The 17,727-nt window shown below is 55.8% G+C and overlaps 5 protein-coding genes across 5 annotated transcripts; all 5 read right to left on the bottom strand.

Annotated features, from left to right (window-relative positions):
• Positions 1-1,190: 1,190 nt before the first annotated feature.
• On the bottom strand, positions 1,191-2,375 carry LbrM_25_2070 (hypothetical protein, conserved; the record flags this gene model as incomplete). The annotated part of the gene is made up of 1 exon (XM_001565658.1): positions 1,191-2,375. The coding sequence occupies one exon, from the start codon at positions 2,373-2,375 to the stop codon at positions 1,191-1,193; it is 1,185 nt and encodes a 394-aa protein (XP_001565708.1).
• Positions 2,376-3,509: 1,134 nt separating this feature from the next.
• LbrM_25_2060 (DNA polymerase delta subunit 2, putative) lies at positions 3,510-5,174 on the bottom strand (the record flags this gene model as incomplete). Its single annotated transcript, XM_001565657.1, has 1 exon — positions 3,510-5,174. The coding sequence occupies one exon, from the start codon at positions 5,172-5,174 to the stop codon at positions 3,510-3,512; it is 1,665 nt and encodes a 554-aa protein (XP_001565707.1).
• Positions 5,175-7,669: 2,495 nt separating this feature from the next.
• LbrM_25_2050 (GTP-binding protein, putative) lies at positions 7,670-8,320 on the bottom strand (the record flags this gene model as incomplete). Its single annotated transcript, XM_001565656.1, has 1 exon — positions 7,670-8,320. The coding sequence occupies one exon, from the start codon at positions 8,318-8,320 to the stop codon at positions 7,670-7,672; it is 651 nt and encodes a 216-aa protein (XP_001565706.1).
• Positions 8,321-9,802: 1,482 nt separating this feature from the next.
• On the bottom strand, positions 9,803-11,245 carry LbrM_25_2040 (hypothetical protein, conserved; the record flags this gene model as incomplete). The annotated part of the gene is made up of 1 exon (XM_001565655.1): positions 9,803-11,245. The coding sequence occupies one exon, from the start codon at positions 11,243-11,245 to the stop codon at positions 9,803-9,805; it is 1,443 nt and encodes a 480-aa protein (XP_001565705.1).
• A 904-nt stretch (positions 11,246-12,149) lies between these two features.
• Positions 12,150-13,649, bottom strand: LbrM_25_2030 (hypothetical protein, conserved; the record flags this gene model as incomplete). Its single annotated transcript, XM_001565654.1, has 1 exon — positions 12,150-13,649. One exon carries the CDS (start codon positions 13,647-13,649, stop codon positions 12,150-12,152), a length of 1,500 nt encoding a protein of 499 aa, XP_001565704.1.
• Positions 13,650-17,727: the final 4,078 nt, after the last annotated feature.

Below are 17,727 nucleotides of genomic sequence, written 5' to 3'. Positions count from 1 at the left end.
ATACGTATGTGCGTGCCTCCGTGTGCGTGGGGAGGAGGAAGAGGATTTGTGAGCCAGGAAAGGGTAGAGGGGCACTGGAACCCAAACAGTGCAGTCAAGCACGAGGCTCGATAAACTGGCAGAGTAGCTGCAACTCGCCAACGGGGGGAAGGTGAAGGAGGAGGGCAGAGGAAGAGCAGGACAGCTACGACGAGCTCAACACAGTAGAGGGAGGGAGAAGTGAACTCACAAACACCCATCAGAGCCTCCCTGAGGTTACCACAGCACCAGGCACACACACAGAAGCTCCTATGAATGCGCCTGCTTCTTCTTCAGCGGGGAGCTTCTCCGCCATACAACACACCAGCCCAACACCACTTCACGCCTCGCCCTGTCAGTGGGCCCATCGCGCAGCCCCGACCAGCCGCAGACACACGAGCCGCGGCAACGCGCCGACCCAGCCATCACAGCACACCCCCTGCCCAGGCACCTCACACCACCACACCCCGCAAGCCGCCTCGCGCATCCCCCGGGGCGGCTCGGGCACCCCCACCAGCAGGCAGCGAGGGCCAGGCGAGACACGCCCGGGTTGCACTGGCACCCCGCCCACCCCACGGATGGCACAAACGTGTGCACGGTCGCCGCCCGCTCCGACACAACGCCGTCCAGGACATGGCCGCCGGCATCCGCAGCGATACATCGCCCTGGCCTCCACGCGTCGAAGACACTGGGCCCTGCCAGCACCCGGGGCGGCTCGCCATTGGCGGGGAGGGGGGCTGCCGGCCTTCCCCGCAGAGAGGGCGCCGGGCTCTGCGATGCCACGCCCCGAGGCGTGTCCCCCCGTCAGCAGGACACATGATGGTAAGGGGAGCACAGGTAAAATTGCCGCATTCTCGCCCCGGACGGGAAAAGGGTGCGCCGCACCTTCGGATGCCTCAGTGACGACGTCACTGCGTTTTGTCTATGTTTGTGTGTGTGTGTGTGTGCTTATTGGCTCAAAACTAGGGTGGGACGGGAGACTGCGGACTCGCTGCGCACAGATACTCCACATAATAACTCGACGCTCGGCAGCTGTGGGTGAAGGTGTCCTTGCAGGAACTCTTCAAGCGGCGCACGGGCGCACTCACCGACTCACCCCACTCATCTCACCTTATCCCCCATCGCCCGCACCCTCTCTTCCACAGGAAGAAACGTGGAGAGGGAAACGAAGCTCAACTTCGTCCCTGAGCTTCCCTATGCCCGCCACGCTCCCTCGGTCGCTTTCCGTTGCTCCCGGTACCCTTAACCAGGCTGGAGCTCATGTATACCGGTGCGAACGACGATGATGCCGCACCAGGAGGTTGCAGGGTGGTGGCGTAAGCAGTAGTCGACCCGCCGCTTGCGGCGGCAGCAGGCGTAACAGGCCCAGTCACCTCCCCTGCCCTTGGCCTGGACGTGGTCGTCGAGGTGAACGCAGGGGAAATAAAAGTCGCATTCGCTGCCGGGGCAGCGCGCTGCTTCGAGGCTGCCGTTTCGGGCACAGGCCCGTCTAGTTGCAAGTCGCTCAACCGAAATGTCTTGACCACCGAGAAAAGTGTCCACTGAAGGCGCCCGCGCAGCTCCTCGTCCGTCAACAGTGCGGCTCGTCGGCGAGCCAGGGCGGCCTTGGCATACTTCATCTTTTCCTCACAAACTGTGCCCAGCAGGTATGACTGCGACTGCAAGTTCTCCAGCCGCGTTTCCGTCTCTTCTTCATCAAAGGACAAAATACGACGGTAGGACTCCACCAGCTTGCAGAACATTCCATGCCGCACGTCGTCCTCGTGGAGAAAGTGGAAGATAGGGTTGTGCCGCTGCTTTCCCTTTACGGCAGCAAGGAACTTGTCGCCGTACTTGGCAGTGTACTGAGCCGTTGTTGACAGCACGTCCATCAGCAGCGCTGTGACATCTACAGTCCCGGCCTTCCGGTCCAAAGAGTAATGGTTCGGAAATGGATCCTCGAGGTATCGCCGGGCCTCTGCCTCGGTCTGGCGCAGCAGCTCCTCACGCTTCGGGTCGCTTTTGGCGCCGGCGGTGCCGCCCATCGTGCGAGTGATGGTGCCGGTCTTCGTCGTCGTCGCCGCCCCTTTCTCGCCGCCTGCTGCGCCAACGCTGTCCTTGTGCTCACTGGGCTTCTGCGGCCGCAGCTCCGGGTGCTGGCGAAACTCTGTCAGCTTGCTAAGAAAGTAAGGGAAAAAAATGTGCGATGTGTCCACGAAGAGGAACTGATTGCGCTTGCTCGAGGCGAGCAGCTTAGCCACCATTTCATCCGCCTTGCGTCGGTCTAAGGCACTGAGACGCGCGGCGAAGGCGTCCACCTTCTCCCGCAGCTCCGGGCCTGGAACGACAATCGTCGGAAGCGCTTCCTCGTTCTCCATTGTTCTCTGCCAATCAAGTTGACTGTGTTCTGTTCGACGCTCGCTAGCGGTAGAGACGAGATGGAAGAGAAGAACACGCACCCGCTGAGGAGGACTACTGGCAAGCCGCGCACCGAGAGGAAGGGAGGAATAGATGGTGAGATGCGCAAGACCCACTCGAGGGGGAACACACACACACACACACACACACACTACACAACAACCTCCCGCTTCTCTTCTCTCTGAGAGCACAGACGCAATTTTCGCTGTGGGGATCAGCTGAGAAAAAAAGGCAAACGAGCCAGAAGAAGAAGCGAAAGACACAGTCGTCTCTGCTGGGAACAGTGGTGACGGCGTCTGCAACGTCTCACAGACTTCCCCAAGGGTTGTGTGTGTATGTGTGCCAACGAAGCGGAAGAACAGCCAAGAGAAAGGAGGAGGGGAGAAGAGAGAAATGAGAAGAGCAGGTCTCGCAAAGGGGCAGCCAACGTAGTGGCGAACAGAGTGAATGGGTGAAGGGGGACCCTCACCCTGTGCTCCGCATCGGACGCAGAAAAAAAGATCGCTGGCGCAGCGCGCACACATCGCGAGTTGCCATGTCGCGCTGATGCTGAGGTAGGCGAGGTGGCGGGAGGCGAAGTATATAAAACTGAGAACAGAAGAGAAGCGGCGCGTATACGCACCACCTCATCACAAGGGTGTGGAGAGAGCTCAGTAAGGATGTTGTTGTTGGTCTCCTCAGCGCAATCACGTTCATACCACATACGTGTGCACCACACGGGAGGAAGTGATGCGCAGGGAAGGATTGGGCAGCGCCAGCACCACCACCATCCATTTCCATTAGTGTGCCGCTCTTTTTAAGCATTACGCTTCTTCTTTGTCATGGACAGCAAAACCACAAATTGGAGAAACCAAAGCGATGACGGCGACAGTTGTGTTGGGACGGCTTCGCATGATTAGTGCACTCGGTACGCAGACACCTTCCTTGAAAATCGGGGTCCCTAATTGTATTCACAGCTCGCCACTAGGCCACCCTGCATGTGTAACCTTCGCAAAGATTAACCCCCAATCACTGCTGCCAGAACACACGACCTCGGTACCACACACACACACGCACACACCGCCCATCTGTCACGGCCCCCTCTCCTCTTCATCTCATGGCACCAAGAAGGACACGACACTCGTCTCCAGCGTTGGCGAGTTCACGTCCACCAGCACCAGTGCCCCAGAGCGGGCGAAGGACGGCACGCAGATCAGGCGCACTCCAGCCTCTGGGAGAACAGCCTTGTTCTCGCCACCCTTCGCAGACACGGCGCTCGCTGTCGCCTTCAATCGCGGTGACGACGACGCTGATTCCGTGAAGTTGTGGTGAGTCTCTTCGTGCAGCTCATCCAGTGTTGCGTAGCGCGTCTCGAACTGCGGCTGATCGCAAGCCACAACGCAGTGTGGTGTGTTCTGGAACAAGAAAGGGTCGTGGTTGCAGAAAGGGTAACTGAAGAGGGTGTTGGGAGCCGTAGGGCAGGCGCAGCCAGATACCACCACCATGCACATGGTGTCCAGCCGCGTCGGAAAGCGTGACTCGCGGGCTACATCGTTTATGTTCTGCCCTGATGTCACGAAGAAGTTCACACCCTCGGCCACCTCGGTCTTGTGCTTCTTCGCCTCCGACTCTACGCACTCCTCACTCTTCAACAACTCGGTGGTGGCCACGGTCGCCGCGCCAGGCTGCGCAGTGAAACAAAACGGGTTCGAGACGAGTCGCAGCGTGGAGTGCTTGCCGGCTTTGGGAAGTAATAAGGGATGCAGCGGCTGCTGCGGCTGAAACGCATCAGACATGTCGTTAGCGCCTGGCATCAGCTCCACCTCTACGGTGCGCACAACACGCTCCAGCAGCGTGTCCAGCTGCCGCATTAGCGCGGCGGAGGTGACCGTGTTACCCTGTGCCTTGTCATCGTTCAGCCGCACGTGGTCAGATGGGTCCAGCTTCACCTTCTTCTTGAGCTTCAGCTCGTCAGTGGGGGCAATACTATCGCCTCCAATCACCAGTCGCGAGACGCACTTCGCCTTGCCCCGCAAGGCGGCGTTGCCCGTGTTGCCGCACAAGAACTCAACCAAGAGCTCCAGCGAGGCCCGCGCGCGAGATGCCGCAGCCTGCGCCTCCTTGCCATTGTCGCGTGGGACGTTGAGGCTCAGCCCGCTCACAAAGGCGATGTAGCACGGGCCTGTGGCGCGGATCACTGGGCGCGGGACAAACGCGGAGCCCAAGTCCCCGCTGAAGGCGTAGCGGAGCACCTTCATGCTGCCATTGGGGAGCAGGGCGCCATAGACGCCCAGCACGATCCCGGTGCAGAAGCGCTCGGCATCGAGTCCCTGCAGCAGAGCACGGCCGCTGCTGTCCTCTAGCATCAGTTCATCAGCGCTGTCACACACGCTGTAGTGTTCGTCCGCTGCGGCAAGCGCCTGCCCGTCGTTGTTTGCATCTTCTTCGGCCTCATTGCTGCGGTGCATCGTAGCAGCTGCAGTTTCTGCAGACCTGTCAAGAGGCACAGCCTCCACAACGCCACTCTCATCATCGTTGTCGTCGTCACCAGCGTCGATGCGGACAAGCTCACTCTGATACTCGTCAAGGAAGCGTGGCAGCAGCTTCATGTTCTTGTACACGATCCCGACACATACGGCGGGCACGCCGGGCTGCAGCTCAAGTACGCGCCGGGGGTTCATGACGCAGGCCTGTGAACCGTACCTTGGATCCTCCCGCACGATGCGCTGAATGGCACGCAGCGCAGACGCGTATTGCGCCTCCATTCGGCATCGGTACATGGGAGCATACTGTTGTGTAAACTCCAGAGAACGAAGAAGAAAGCGTTGATGGGTACGTGTAATTGGGCACGCACTGCGTGTCTCAGCACCGGCAGCGGCAGCAGCCGCGGTAGTACCAGACCCGTTACTGATCATGACTGACTCTCTCCCTCGCCAGCGTCATCTATTGCGGTGTTTTCCTATGTGTACGGGTAATTCCCTGTACGTATCGGTCTTTCGCCCAGTCACATGTGTGTGTGTGTGCGTGTAGAGAGAGAGAGGTGAAGGAAAAAGGGGGTGGGTTTAATGGCGGAGACAGAAGAGGAAGACTGAAAGAGGTGCGAGGAGGAGGAGGAGGGGGAGGGGGGAAGCAGCGGCTCTGGTGCTAAGTGCTCAACTCCTTTTGGTGCCGCTACGCTTTCTTGTTGCTCTGCCCATCCGCACTTCGCATGCTGGTAAATGTGTGTATGTATGTGCACTTGATCTCCATGCGTAATGGTCAACGCGCACGTGGAGGAGAGATGTGTACGTATGAACGAGCACTGAGTGAAACTAGAGGTGCCCCTTGTCGACCGCGTCTCGCTCTCCGTATATCAATCGGTGAGCAAATTTGATTCGACAACGTGGTAATCGATCGCAGGCAGTGATGCGTCACGCTTCGTGGCAGTGCGTAACGTCTACGAAAAGGGAGGGGAAAGAGAGTGCAATACAGATTCACAGTGTGTTTGCGTAAGAGAGAGAAAGAGCCAGAGAAGTCCAGAGGCTGCGCTTGGCCTGCAAACCGGCAGAGCAGACATTAAGGTCGTTCTAGGCGTGATCTCTGTCGCTCTACATTAGCTGAGGAGGGGGAAAGGGAGCATCAACGCACAGACAAATTCACACGCCTCGCGTCATTGTGCCCCCCCCCTACTTCACCAAGTCTGACCTGGCCTCTGCGTATAGGCTTCGTCTACTCATGTGCTCGCTCTCCCACTCGTGCACGAGGAGCAGCAAAGTCAGACCGATTTAAGGAGGAGGGCTGCAGTACGAGGTGAGAAGCAGAGGTGGAGGCATCGAGCTGTGACGCTTCACGAGAGGAGGCGCCGCAGCATGAGAGAAAAGGCACGCGTCCACAGAACGCAAAGATGTCCGCTCGTACCTGCACCCTTCGATTGAAGCTAAAGATGAGCAATTGCACGGGCAGCTGCTAGAGAAGGCGATGTGTGATACGTCAAATGGTGCCACCCCCCCCCCTTGTCTCCTCACCTTGCCAGTGTGGAGTGTGCAGGGTGTTTCACCTTTCCGTCTGGTTTTGGTGATTTGTGCTACCCTTTTTCGAATAGACCCTTCTGTTTCGTTTACCTTATCGGTTATCTGTCAGGCTGCACGTACACATCGGTACGGGTACAGGGGTGTGCGATCATGCGGCGCGCTATGCCCAAGTGCGCTGTAGGAAGGAAAGGGCCTCAACGGCGATTAGAGGCACTTGAACAAAGAAATGACTACGCCTTACTTATTCGTGTCACCTGCCTCCAGCAGAGTCCTACTCACCCACATACGCACCTCTGCATTTTTCTCTCGGACCGCACCTCGTGCGGCCGACGCGCATGCATTGGCCTTCGAAAGCGTCCACAGCATGGTGCGCAAGAGAAGGTGCCGCAGGTGAACGCGAGCTCCAGCACCCGAATGCAGCAAAAGGAAAAGAAAAGGAGGAAAAAAAGGAGAGGAAAAAAAAATGGTAGAGTCGTTCCTTTCGTATTGCACTGTGCTGAACTACCACAAGCTTGAAGGGGGGACACCAGGACGCTCATTTACGATACAGAACACCTGCACATACACGCACATGTGCAGGTGATCTGAGCTCCCTTTACACACACGCATATTTATATATATTTATGTACAGGATCACGGCGATATAACAAAAAGAGAGAAAAAAAACGAGAGAGACACGCACACGCACAAGACACAGCCACAAAACACAAACACAAAGAACGAAGCACAAGTGAACTGAGGAAACAAACAAAAAAAAAAATGAACAGGGCGAACCAAATGAAAGAAGAAGAGGATATCGACCTCGCTCCCAGCAAATAAGTGTGTGCGCGCCTCTCCCCTGCATCTGCTGCTCTCCACCTCCGTCTCTTTCTAGATAAGTAGAGAGTGCTGCATGCGTCTGTGTTTGCATGTGCATCGGCAGCGATGTTGTTGTTGTTGCGTTAGCTTTGGGTTCGCTTTTTCGTGTTTAGTTCTCCCTTGCATGCGTGTGTATCCTGCTCGCCTCTCTGGAGAAGAGCGACTTAGGACGACAGCGAAAGGAAACCACCGAATAAATAAACATCATTTTTAAAAGGGGGGAGGGGTGCGCGGAGAGGCGGGAAACCACAAAACAGATGCGGGGGAGGAAAGAGGAGGAGAAGGGGAGGGCCTGAGCACCAACGAAGAGAATCAAGTACCGAGGGAACGAGTGCATTAGCGGGTAAGCAAGGCGCGCGTGCATGCAACAGAGAGTGAGATGGGGAGAAAGAATGAGAGCGGATGACTCACTCGTCATCCCCCATGGGCAGCGGCGCGTTCGCCATGGCCTGCTGCTCCGCTTCCAGCGCCGCCACCTGCTCGGCAGTAAGAGCAACCACATCTGTGTCCAGCATCGGTACCTCCACCAGCATCAGATCGGGATCGTTGGCGAGCTTTTTAGCCAGCCAAACGAACGGCTTCTCGAAGTTGTAGTTCGACTTGGCTGAGATATCGTAGTACTGGAGACCCTTCTTGCGGTGGAAGGTAATCATCTTCGCCTTGACCTGACGGTCCGCGCAGTCCACCTTGTTGCCTACCAAGACGATGGGGATGTTGTCGCACACGCGCGTGATATCGCGGTACCAGTTTGGAACGTTCTTGTACGTGTTACGGCTGGTGACGTCAAACATGATGATGGCGCACTGGCCCTCCACGTAGTAGCCATCGCGCAGACCACCGAACTTCTCCTGGCCGGCTGTGTCCCAGCAGTTAAAGCAGATCTTGCCGCGGTTCGTGTGGAAGGTTAACGGATGCACATCGACACCAACGGTAGCGACGTAGCGCTTCTCGAACTCGCCGGTCAAGTGACGCTTCACGAAAGTTGTCTTACCCGTGCCACCATCGCCGACCAGAATCAGCTTGAAGCTGGCAACGCAGTCTGAGGGTGTCTGCTGCATGACGGACGAATCGCGTACAAAGCAGCGGAAAAAATTCGCGTGACTGGAGAAGGCGAAGGCGCCGAAGAAGCGATCTATAAGAATGCCGACCCCGAACAAGAAACAAAGAGAGCGTCTGATGTAGAGAGAACGTGAGTGGATCCTGTGACAGAGGATAGACTTGGTCTATTATAGCAGACTCTTCTACCGACAACACCAGGACAGTGGAGGGGAAAAGGTGAGATGGGAACAGAGAGAGAGAGGAAAAAGAGATGGAAGAAAGAGAAGGCCGGATGTAGAATAGTGGACGCACGCACGCACAACTGCGCAAACACAAGTGTGCAGTTGGTAAGAGGTGCAAAGAAGATTGGGGAGATTGCAGCTAAAAAGCGAACAGAGGGAAGGGGGTGAAGAACGACGGCGGCAGCAGCCCTTCTTGGGGGAAGGGTGATGCGACACACAGACACACACACTGAATCAATGTGCCTCCATTTTGCACACTCCACCACTACCCGGGGGGGGGGGGGGGAAGGGCGGCGCTGACAGTCTCTCTCCCATAACACACCAAGTGAGCAGAAAGCAGCATCACGGCTTCATGTGCTTTTTCCGTGCATGGGTAGAGGGGGGGAAGTAGGAGGGAGGCAGACGTGCGTGGCAGACCGTGTCGCTGTCCAGCACCCCACCCTCTATTAGCTCTCTTTGCCTTCAATGCTGGAGGCAGGAGGAAGGACGGGGGTTATCACACATATGCACACATGGGGACGCATGCACACATTCAAGCAGAGAAGCAGAATGGCATGAACATCCGAGTGCGTTCGTGCGCGAGAGAGATTAGAAGGGGAGGGTAGTATTGGACCAAAGGAGGGGGAAAGAGGGAAAGGGGGCGTGTCCGCGGCGTGTCCGTGCGTGTACGTGCCATCATACAAGAGAGCTGCAGAGGAGTCAACACAGAAACCCCCCAAAAAAAAAGAGGGAAAGAAAAGCATAATGATCGCCGTCTATAGAACATCAGTCAACGCAACATGCACCATGTGTGTGCCATCGCTTGATAACAGAAGGGGGAAGCGGGGTGTGGTGATCACATGCCTTGTTCCGCCATCACCTCTTGACCTCATCGCTACCTTCCCTCTCCCGCCACCTGCCCGTATCAGAGCAAAGAGGCAGCCACGGAGAGAGATGCTATGCGCGTCGTAGCGAGGGATACGAGGGACCACGGCTTGGAAATACGCAGCATCAACATACAATAGGGAGAAAGCGCTGCACACGCCACCCATCAAGCCATCCGCGCGGCATGCCCACACAACGCCAGGACTACACATACAAACACATGCTTCCCTCACGCTAGCCAACGCGCACAGCTCCCATTACTGTGCAGGGCTTCATCCCATCCACCGTATTACAAACGCACACAAGCAACCCTAATCAATGATGTGTGACTGTCCACAGTGGGCGTGCGCTCGCTTGCACGAGTGCTTGCAAAATCAGCCCAGCAGCAGCATAAGCCTAAATGTCGCTTTCGTCAGAACCGCTGTAGTCGCTGGAGTCGTCGCTGCTAAACTCGCCGCTACTCGTCGGGGTGGACAGCTCACTGCTGTCCGTCTCGGAAGAGGAGTCAGTGTCGACAGGGTTGTTGGCGAGATACCGTGGGCGCTCTCCTCCCGCGGCAGGCGGCCGCGTCCCTGTCGCTACTCGTGGCCGGCGCATCTGGTTCACAAGCGACTCGTCTTCCTCTTCGTGGTTGTCATTGTCGGTGTTTACGGTGCCACCGTGACCGAGCGACCCGCGACTATGGCCAACGGTATTCTGTGGTCGCCGCTGCTGACGCGGCCTGCTGTCGTCGCTTTCGCTCTCGTCATCACCCGAGGAGGTGGACTCCTCCCCACTGCTATCCTCCTCAGCGGCATTGCGGATACGCACTCCGCCATTCATGCGCGGAGTGTAGTCATACCCGTCGTCTTCGGTATCGCTTATCGCCGGTGTCAGGCTCCCGCTGCCGCTGCCACGGCGCCCACTCGGACGGCTCGCCACGTTGTCCGCGCGGATGTTCTTCAGCTCCTCCTTGCGCAGTCGCTCCCGCATCACCTTCAGCTTAGTCTCCTGCTCCTCAAGCATGACATCCTCTTTGGCGTTGTACTTAGCAATCTGATGCTCCAGAAACTCCAAGTTGCGATACTGTTCGAGATAGTTAACAAACTGTGCCTGGAGCTTCTTCTCGTGGTTCTCATACTCCTTGAGGAAGGCGGGGTTAGTGGCCATGGCACTTTTGTACTGCTTCTGGGCACGCTCTAGATGCGCCTTCTTGTTCTCAATCTTCTGCTCCAGGTTGGTCTCGTCTGCGCTGAGATTGACGATACTTTGCTGGTACTGATCCACCTCCTGGGCGACGTTGGTGAGCAGCTCCCGCAGACGGCGCTCAAACTCGCCAACCTCGGTGGCACGAGATAAGATGCGCTGGCGGTCACCGCGCGAGTTCAGTTCTGCCTCTACTAAGAAGAAGAGGCTGCTGCCGTCTGTCGTCAGTTCGCTGCACAGCTGTTGCACAGCCTTGGCATCACTCACATTTTTCTGCGCAGCCATCTGGTGCAGTGCGGTGAAGTCGGGCTCCTCGGCATCGGTTGCCTTCATCGCCTTCTTCAGCACATTCGCAAGCTTCAGCATCTCCTGCACGGCGTGCCCGTCCGCTTGGTAGAGCTTCTTCACGTTTAGTTTGATTCGCCCCTTGGCGAGGGTAACCTCACACACCTGTTTGAAGAACGTCACGCGGTTGTGCTCTCGCTCGATATTGAATGTCACCTCCGCAGACGGCTCATAGCGGATGATAAGCCAGTGAAGGCAATCGGCGACCAGCTCCACATTCGGCTCGCGGAACGACTCCATGCTTATCAGCCGTGGGTAGCCGAGGAGACGCATCGTCTCCGAAAAGGACCGCAACTCACGAAAGGACATTTGCCTCCACCAGAGGTGTTTTTGAGGAAGGAGGGAAATCGGCACGAGTAGAGTCTATTAGTACTTGTGTGTCGCTCAGCAACAATTGACCGTACAGGGAAGGATTCCTCGTACGCACCTCACACACACCTCACACACACACACGCACACGCACAACACCCTCTCTTCCCCTGTGTAGAGCGCCGTTTCTGCAAAGTGGATCGGAGAGGGAGGGGGAGAGAAAGAAGTGCAGGGAAGCCGAACTTCAGCGAATGGACTCTGAATTCATGCGGAGCCTACTAGACACACAGTAGAGAGTAGGAGGGAAAATTAGAGACGGGTATATGCACACATCAAAGGTGGAAAGAAGTGGGGAGCACAGTTCATATAGAGAGAGAGAAAAGAAAAGAAGGGCTAACAACGGCGGTGAGGAAGAAGAAACGTGATGAATCATCGGAAGAAAATTCACCGATGCACCGCACGTCGACACGGCACGGTCACTATCACTTGCAACTGTACAGAGAGTCGAAGCATGGCCAGGCCACAGCCGACTCACCATCACCGTGAGAGACGAGTCGTTCAATGACGTCAGCATTCCATGCCTCTTCTTTGGGGAGAGGGAAGAAGCTTTGCCCCTTTTTTGTCTATTTCAGTTTTGGGGCGACGCTTCGGCATGCTGCACACACAAGTGCACACACGAGAATACAAGCACACACACAGTCACGAGCACCACGGCTGTGTAGGTGAGTGTGTGATCAAGAAAGATGTGTGATGGGCTCGACATCATTTCTATGCGCAACACTCACTCCCAGTGTGTTCTTGCGGTGGTATGCCCGTACCCGTGCGTGCGTGCAAGCGCGGCATTGATTGAGAAACCTCTTCTGATTGGGAATGGTTCATGTGTAAAGAGCCTTATTGATTCCCCTTATACAAAGAAGATAGCAGCAGTAGCGGCAGCGGGGGGGTCACTCGCACTGCCACGGAGTTTGCTCCTCTTCTCAGCGGCACCTTTGCTGCGTAACGAGTCTGACACCTTCACTTTTCTCCTGTCTGAGGTGGCCGTCTTCGCGGCCTGATTCGGTGGCAGTGCAGATGCTGACGCCGTATTCACATCGCCTACATCACCCTCTGCGGCGTCGGTGGAGAAAGCAGCAGGACAGCTCGCTGCACGCGATAGCAGCGTTTGAGAAGCGGTAAGGTCACTTGCTCCGTTGGCACTGCTGTCCAAGTCCTCATTGTCATCCACCTTGAACTCCTCGATAGGTGGACTGGCGCCCACCTTATTCTGTCCCCTGAAGATGTCGTCAAAGTCGAGATCGAGCAAGTCTGTCGTTGCTCCACTCTTGCCAGAGTTTCCAGAGTCATACGAGGCGCTACGATGTGCGAAGTTACCGGTATCGCTGTGCTCTGAATGTCTCGCTGAAGCGCAGTGTGGCGCATCGGCCAAGAGGAACGTGCCATCCAAGCCAAGCGAGTCCTTTTCCTGTGCCTGCCGTGTCGTGTACTCGCGCAAGCGCTGCTTCGCCTCCGCATCGAAAAAGCGCGGCACGAGCTGCTCACGCGGTGTCATTTCATCGTCTCCGTAGCGAAGCAGCGTGTGATACAGAGCGTCCCATGTCATGCGAGCGTCATTGCCCGCTCGATGTGCCGATAGAGTTGGGGAGATGTGCAGCCACTGTACAAGATCCACAAGCTTCCACGACGGTGGGTGCTTATCTACGGTGACGGGCCGTCGTCGATGTGCATCGCGGATGAGGTGAATTGTGTCTCCAAAGACAAAACTGGACGGCAGCTCCATGTGGAACTTCTCGAGTGTCCACTTGATCAGAGACACATCCGCGAGTTTTCCACCGTGGGAAAGCAGCAGGATTCGCTCCTCGGAGCCGGGAATCTCATTTGGCTGCGGTGTCTGGACAAACTTAAGGAACCGCTGCCACGCCTCAAGAAACGGGATGCCCTCTTTTGCCAACATCGCGTCCGTAATGTGCGTCAGCTCCTCGACCCCTGGGCCCTGCTTGCGACCGCAGACAGGCTGAACGAGACATGAAAACACCTCGTCGAGAAGGGGTGAGTACACTCCCAGCTCCGTGATGTCCTCTGTTGGTCCGTCCGCCGTAAACACTGGTGGTCCAGTAAACTCCATGTCAAACGTGAATACACGGAACGGGACGGAGAGGTAGAGCTCGTACACGATCCTCTTCGTGAGCTGAGTGCAGAGTCGCCCATCCATGGCGAGGAGCTTTCCCTCAGTGATACCTAGCTTCTCCAGATGCTGCTCGCAATGCTCCAGCAGGAAGCCACGTTGAAGGGGAAGCGATGGTGTAATCCCTAGTTGTATCTGCGTGAGTGCTTCGAGGGGGTTGAGTTGACCCTTCAGCACAACCGACGCTTTTCGACGCAGCGTCACGTATGACCGTCGCAGCATTGAGTGGAGGGGATCGGAAAATCTGAGTGAAAGGAGGGGGAGAAAGATCACTGTCCGCAGATAAGAACCCCCCACGTATGGACGCGAGGAGGGGGTGGTCCAATAGATGATAACAAGAGAGAAAAATGCCTCTTAGGTCGATCTCTCTGATGAGCTGCTCCGTGGGTAACGAGATGCACTTCTCAAGTAGCCTTATCACTCCAAACAACGCCGCAGGATAGATGAGCGTGAGTGTGGCAAGAGAGGAGACAGAATGTGCACGTGAAAGCAAGCATGAAGGAAAGTAAAGACAAAGGGAATCACCTTGGCTGTGCGGTGGTGTCTTACTCTCCTTATTCTTTACTCTGATAAATCTCCCGCTCTGGCAGCTACACTACACTCTCAACCGAAGGTGTGGTAAACCGAAAAAAAAGGAGACAGGCACGTGTGGAACGGAGCGGGTGTGATCACAGTGCAGGCGAAGGAACGTCCACCACTACCAGTTCTTACCACTCAAAGCATAAGCAGCCTGACTCGGCGTGCGTCACCTCTCCAACCCTCCTATTCTTTCATGTGACTGAATAGACAAACAGAGGGAGGTGTGTACAAGTGGGCGAGGCACATGGCGCATAAGGAGAGAGAGCAACAAAAAGGGTCGGCAAAGCAGTACGCAGGAGAGAGAGGCAGGGGATAAGCAAGGCGACAAGGAGAAGAGAAGAGAGAGAAGGTGGAAAGGTGCCCAGGCAGTGATTTAGCAGAGAGCAGTGGCAGCTCATGATAGTGCGCTTCTTCTCCCAGCAGTGTGATCAAGTTCGACGTTGTCTTCTCTTTACGCATGAGCTACCAAGGCGAGGAAGCAAATAAAAGCCTGGCACAGACCCGAGATGAAGGCGGGGGGATGGCAGCCTGCAAGAAGAAGAAGAAAGGACTACGGAGGTGGGAAAGCTGCGGCATTGTCGTCACCCACCACCACCACCACTTTTGAAACGCACGTGAGGGAGCTACCAGCAGCGACGTCAAATAGGGGAGTTGCACATTCCCCACATCCGCACAGGCGCGCGCGTGGATGGGTTCTGTTCTGATGTCCTCTCTCTCCTTTTTTTGGTATCGCTTCTGCCGTGTTTGGCTCTGAAGCGCAGAGAAACGTGGATGTATGTGTATAGAGGGAGAGAGGAGAGAAGAGAAGCCGAAACAAAAGGGGGAGTGAGAGAAAACAAACAGCCTCTTGCAAGACTGATGCGTTCAACACGTTCGATAGGGCGATGCGAAAGAAAAGACAAACATCGGAAAGGAAAGGAGAAGATACGCAGCTGAGGTCGAAGTGTTTCCCTTTCTTTGGTGCGTCTATACCGGGGGGGAGGGGGACGCAGGTATACACGAAGTGAAAGGGTGTGAGTAGAAAGCAAAACAGTAAATAAATACAGAGCGTGTTTCTGTGGACAATGCTTGACTTCCCGTCTCTATCATTCTTTCGTGTCGATCCATCGCTTCACCGCAGGCGATAATATGGTGCGCCCCCTTCCCCTTTTCTCTCTGTCGCACGTCAGTACAGACGAGACACGCGTACACGCTACGCACAGGTGCATCAAAAAAGTGAGTGTCTGTGTCTGTCTCGATGTGTATGACCGATGAAGGGAAAAAGAGGTAAGCGAGGAAGTGAAGGTCGGTACACGTAACTCGATCAAGAGCATTGTGAAAGAATGGAAAGACATACTCTTCTGTTTCGAAAAAAGGGGGACAGAGAGCCCCCTCCCTCCCCACCAAAAATAAAGAGGAAATGAGAATTCCACGCACAGACGGCTCTGATACCTTACCGCCACCTCACGGCTCCATAGAGCCCCTCTCCCAGCCGCCCAAAAAGACAGACCTTGTTCCTTCGTTTCTGTGAATTCACCGGAGGGCATCATCAAACGCTGATGAAAGGGCTGCATCGTTTACACATTGCCGCTCATGTGGAGATTTTCCCTTCGCCTTTGCAATACGCTCGCTGTGCGAGTAGGAGGAAGAGGGGGAGGGGACGAAAAAGAGATAAGAGAAAAAGCGCAAGGCGCATTGAAGACAGAGAAAGGGCGAGAAAAAGGGAGAGAGAGGAGAGGGAGAGAGCATCAACCAAAGAGAAACCGAACACGTCCGCAGTTGACTAGGCTGTTTCACTTCTTTCCGCTCTCTCGTTTTTCCCCCGTCCTCAGTTGCTGTTGCTTTGGATAATCCATTCGCAAAACAAAACAAAAAAAAAAAATAGTGCGGGGCAAGAGGTCCTCCTCCTCATCCTTGTCACTTCCCTCTACGCCGCTTCGACTTGCTCGCTTTCAGTGTTTGTTTGTGTGTAAAGGAGATTTGTCATCGCATAAATGGCGGTGCCTGCGACACGCTCCTGAATCAATCGAACAGGTAAGAAGAGAGAACAACTGAGGAAAAAAAAGAGGGGCAACAACGACCAGCATACACACAGAGACATGCATACATACATATATATATATATATGTATATACAGCAAAACAAAATAACTGCAACGAGTGAGGAAGAGTGGTAGCAGAACAAGAACAGGAAAAGAGAGAGGAGGAACCAATAGGCGGTAGGGGAGTGTCAGAGAGAGGCGTCGCTTATGGCCGCCTCTTCCACTTCTCTTTTCATCACCACTGTTACATACGCACGCAGGAACAAGACAAAAAGAAAAACGAGCAAGCAAAAGAAAACGCGTGTTAGCGAGACGTTCATTCTCCGGCATTTCAAACCAGATGTACAGTAGTGGCAAAAGGGAGCGGTAGAAAGAAAGAAGACAGAAAAAGCAGAAGTGAAGAACACAGGTAACGGAGAAGGACTGTGTGTCAGTGAGGTCGGAAGGAAGGAGAACAGATAGACAGGTAGACGCCAAAGTTTCAAAGGAGCAAGAGAGAGAGAGACACTTCCACCTCTCGCTCTTCTACATGGGCACCAACGCTGTCTCCACGTCTGTTTCTTTTTCTTTCTTCTGTCTCGGTTTTGCGAACGTTGCTGGATATCAATTAACTCCCTCTATGGAGACACAAGAGAGAGAGAGCACGGCAGCAGGGGGCGAAAAGGGGAAGGAAAACAAGAGGAAAAAAATTATGAGGAAACAAAGGCACAACTCCACTCCAACTCACGCGCCAACAACGGGGGAACACACGCACAAGAGCAACACAACGGAGAGGTTGAAGAATATAGCGAGGTAAAACCTAAGGGGATGAAAAAGTGTGGAAGTACTCCACAGCAGAGAACAGGAAAACGAATTTTCTTTCTCGCAGCTCCTTTCCGCCGCCTCAAAAGCCACCCGCGATACAACCCGGGCGCGCCGCAGGCCCATCGCGCAGCCCCGACCAGCCGCAGACACACGAGCCGCGGCAACGCGCCGACCCAGCCATCACAGCACACCCCCTGCCCCAGGCACCTCACACCACCACACCCCGCAAGCCGCCTCGCGCATCCCCCGGGGCGGCTCGGGCACCCCCACCAGCAGGCAGCGAGGGCCAGGCGAGACACGCCCGGGTTGCACTGGCACCCCGCCCACCCCACGGATGGCACAAACGTGTGCACGGTCGTCGCCCGCTCCGACACAACGCCGTCCAGGACATGGCCGCCGGCATCCGCAGCGATACATCACCCTGGCCTCCACGCGTCGCTGACCCTGGGCCCTGCCAGCACCCGGGGCGGCTCGCCATTGGCGGGGAGGGGGGCTGCCGGACTGCCCCGCAGAGAGGGCGCCGGGCTCTGCGATGCCACGCCCCGCGGGGGCCGACACCAGCGAGCAAAACGAATAACATATATACGACAGATCGCGAAGGACATGGAAGCACGATCAAGCCAAGACAGGGGCAAGAAAGGGGTCCGCCACCTTAAGCGAAAGAACAGGAGAGAGAAAGGTAAAGAGACGGCGGAGCAAAGCGGAGTGCTGAAGCATTCCAACAAATGAAGGGAAAAGAGACTATAGACCCACACACACCCGAGTTCAGGCCCGTCTTCACGTGCAAGTTGTGGTCATATGAGGCTCTTTCACTCCTTCGCAGATGCCCCTGCCTTGTGCCATTGCCGCCCTTTCCACACACACACACACACACGGCGAAAGGCGCAACGTACGTAA

This window comes from Leishmania braziliensis, contig 35, assembly GCF_000002845.2.
Source record: "Leishmania braziliensis MHOM/BR/75/M2904 WGS CADA00000000 data, contig 35, whole genome shotgun sequence".
NCBI lineage: Eukaryota > Euglenozoa > Kinetoplastea > Trypanosomatida > Trypanosomatidae > Leishmania > Leishmania braziliensis.
Note: the sequence above shows the minus strand (reverse complement) of the source record. Positions and strands in the feature narration are given on the sequence as shown.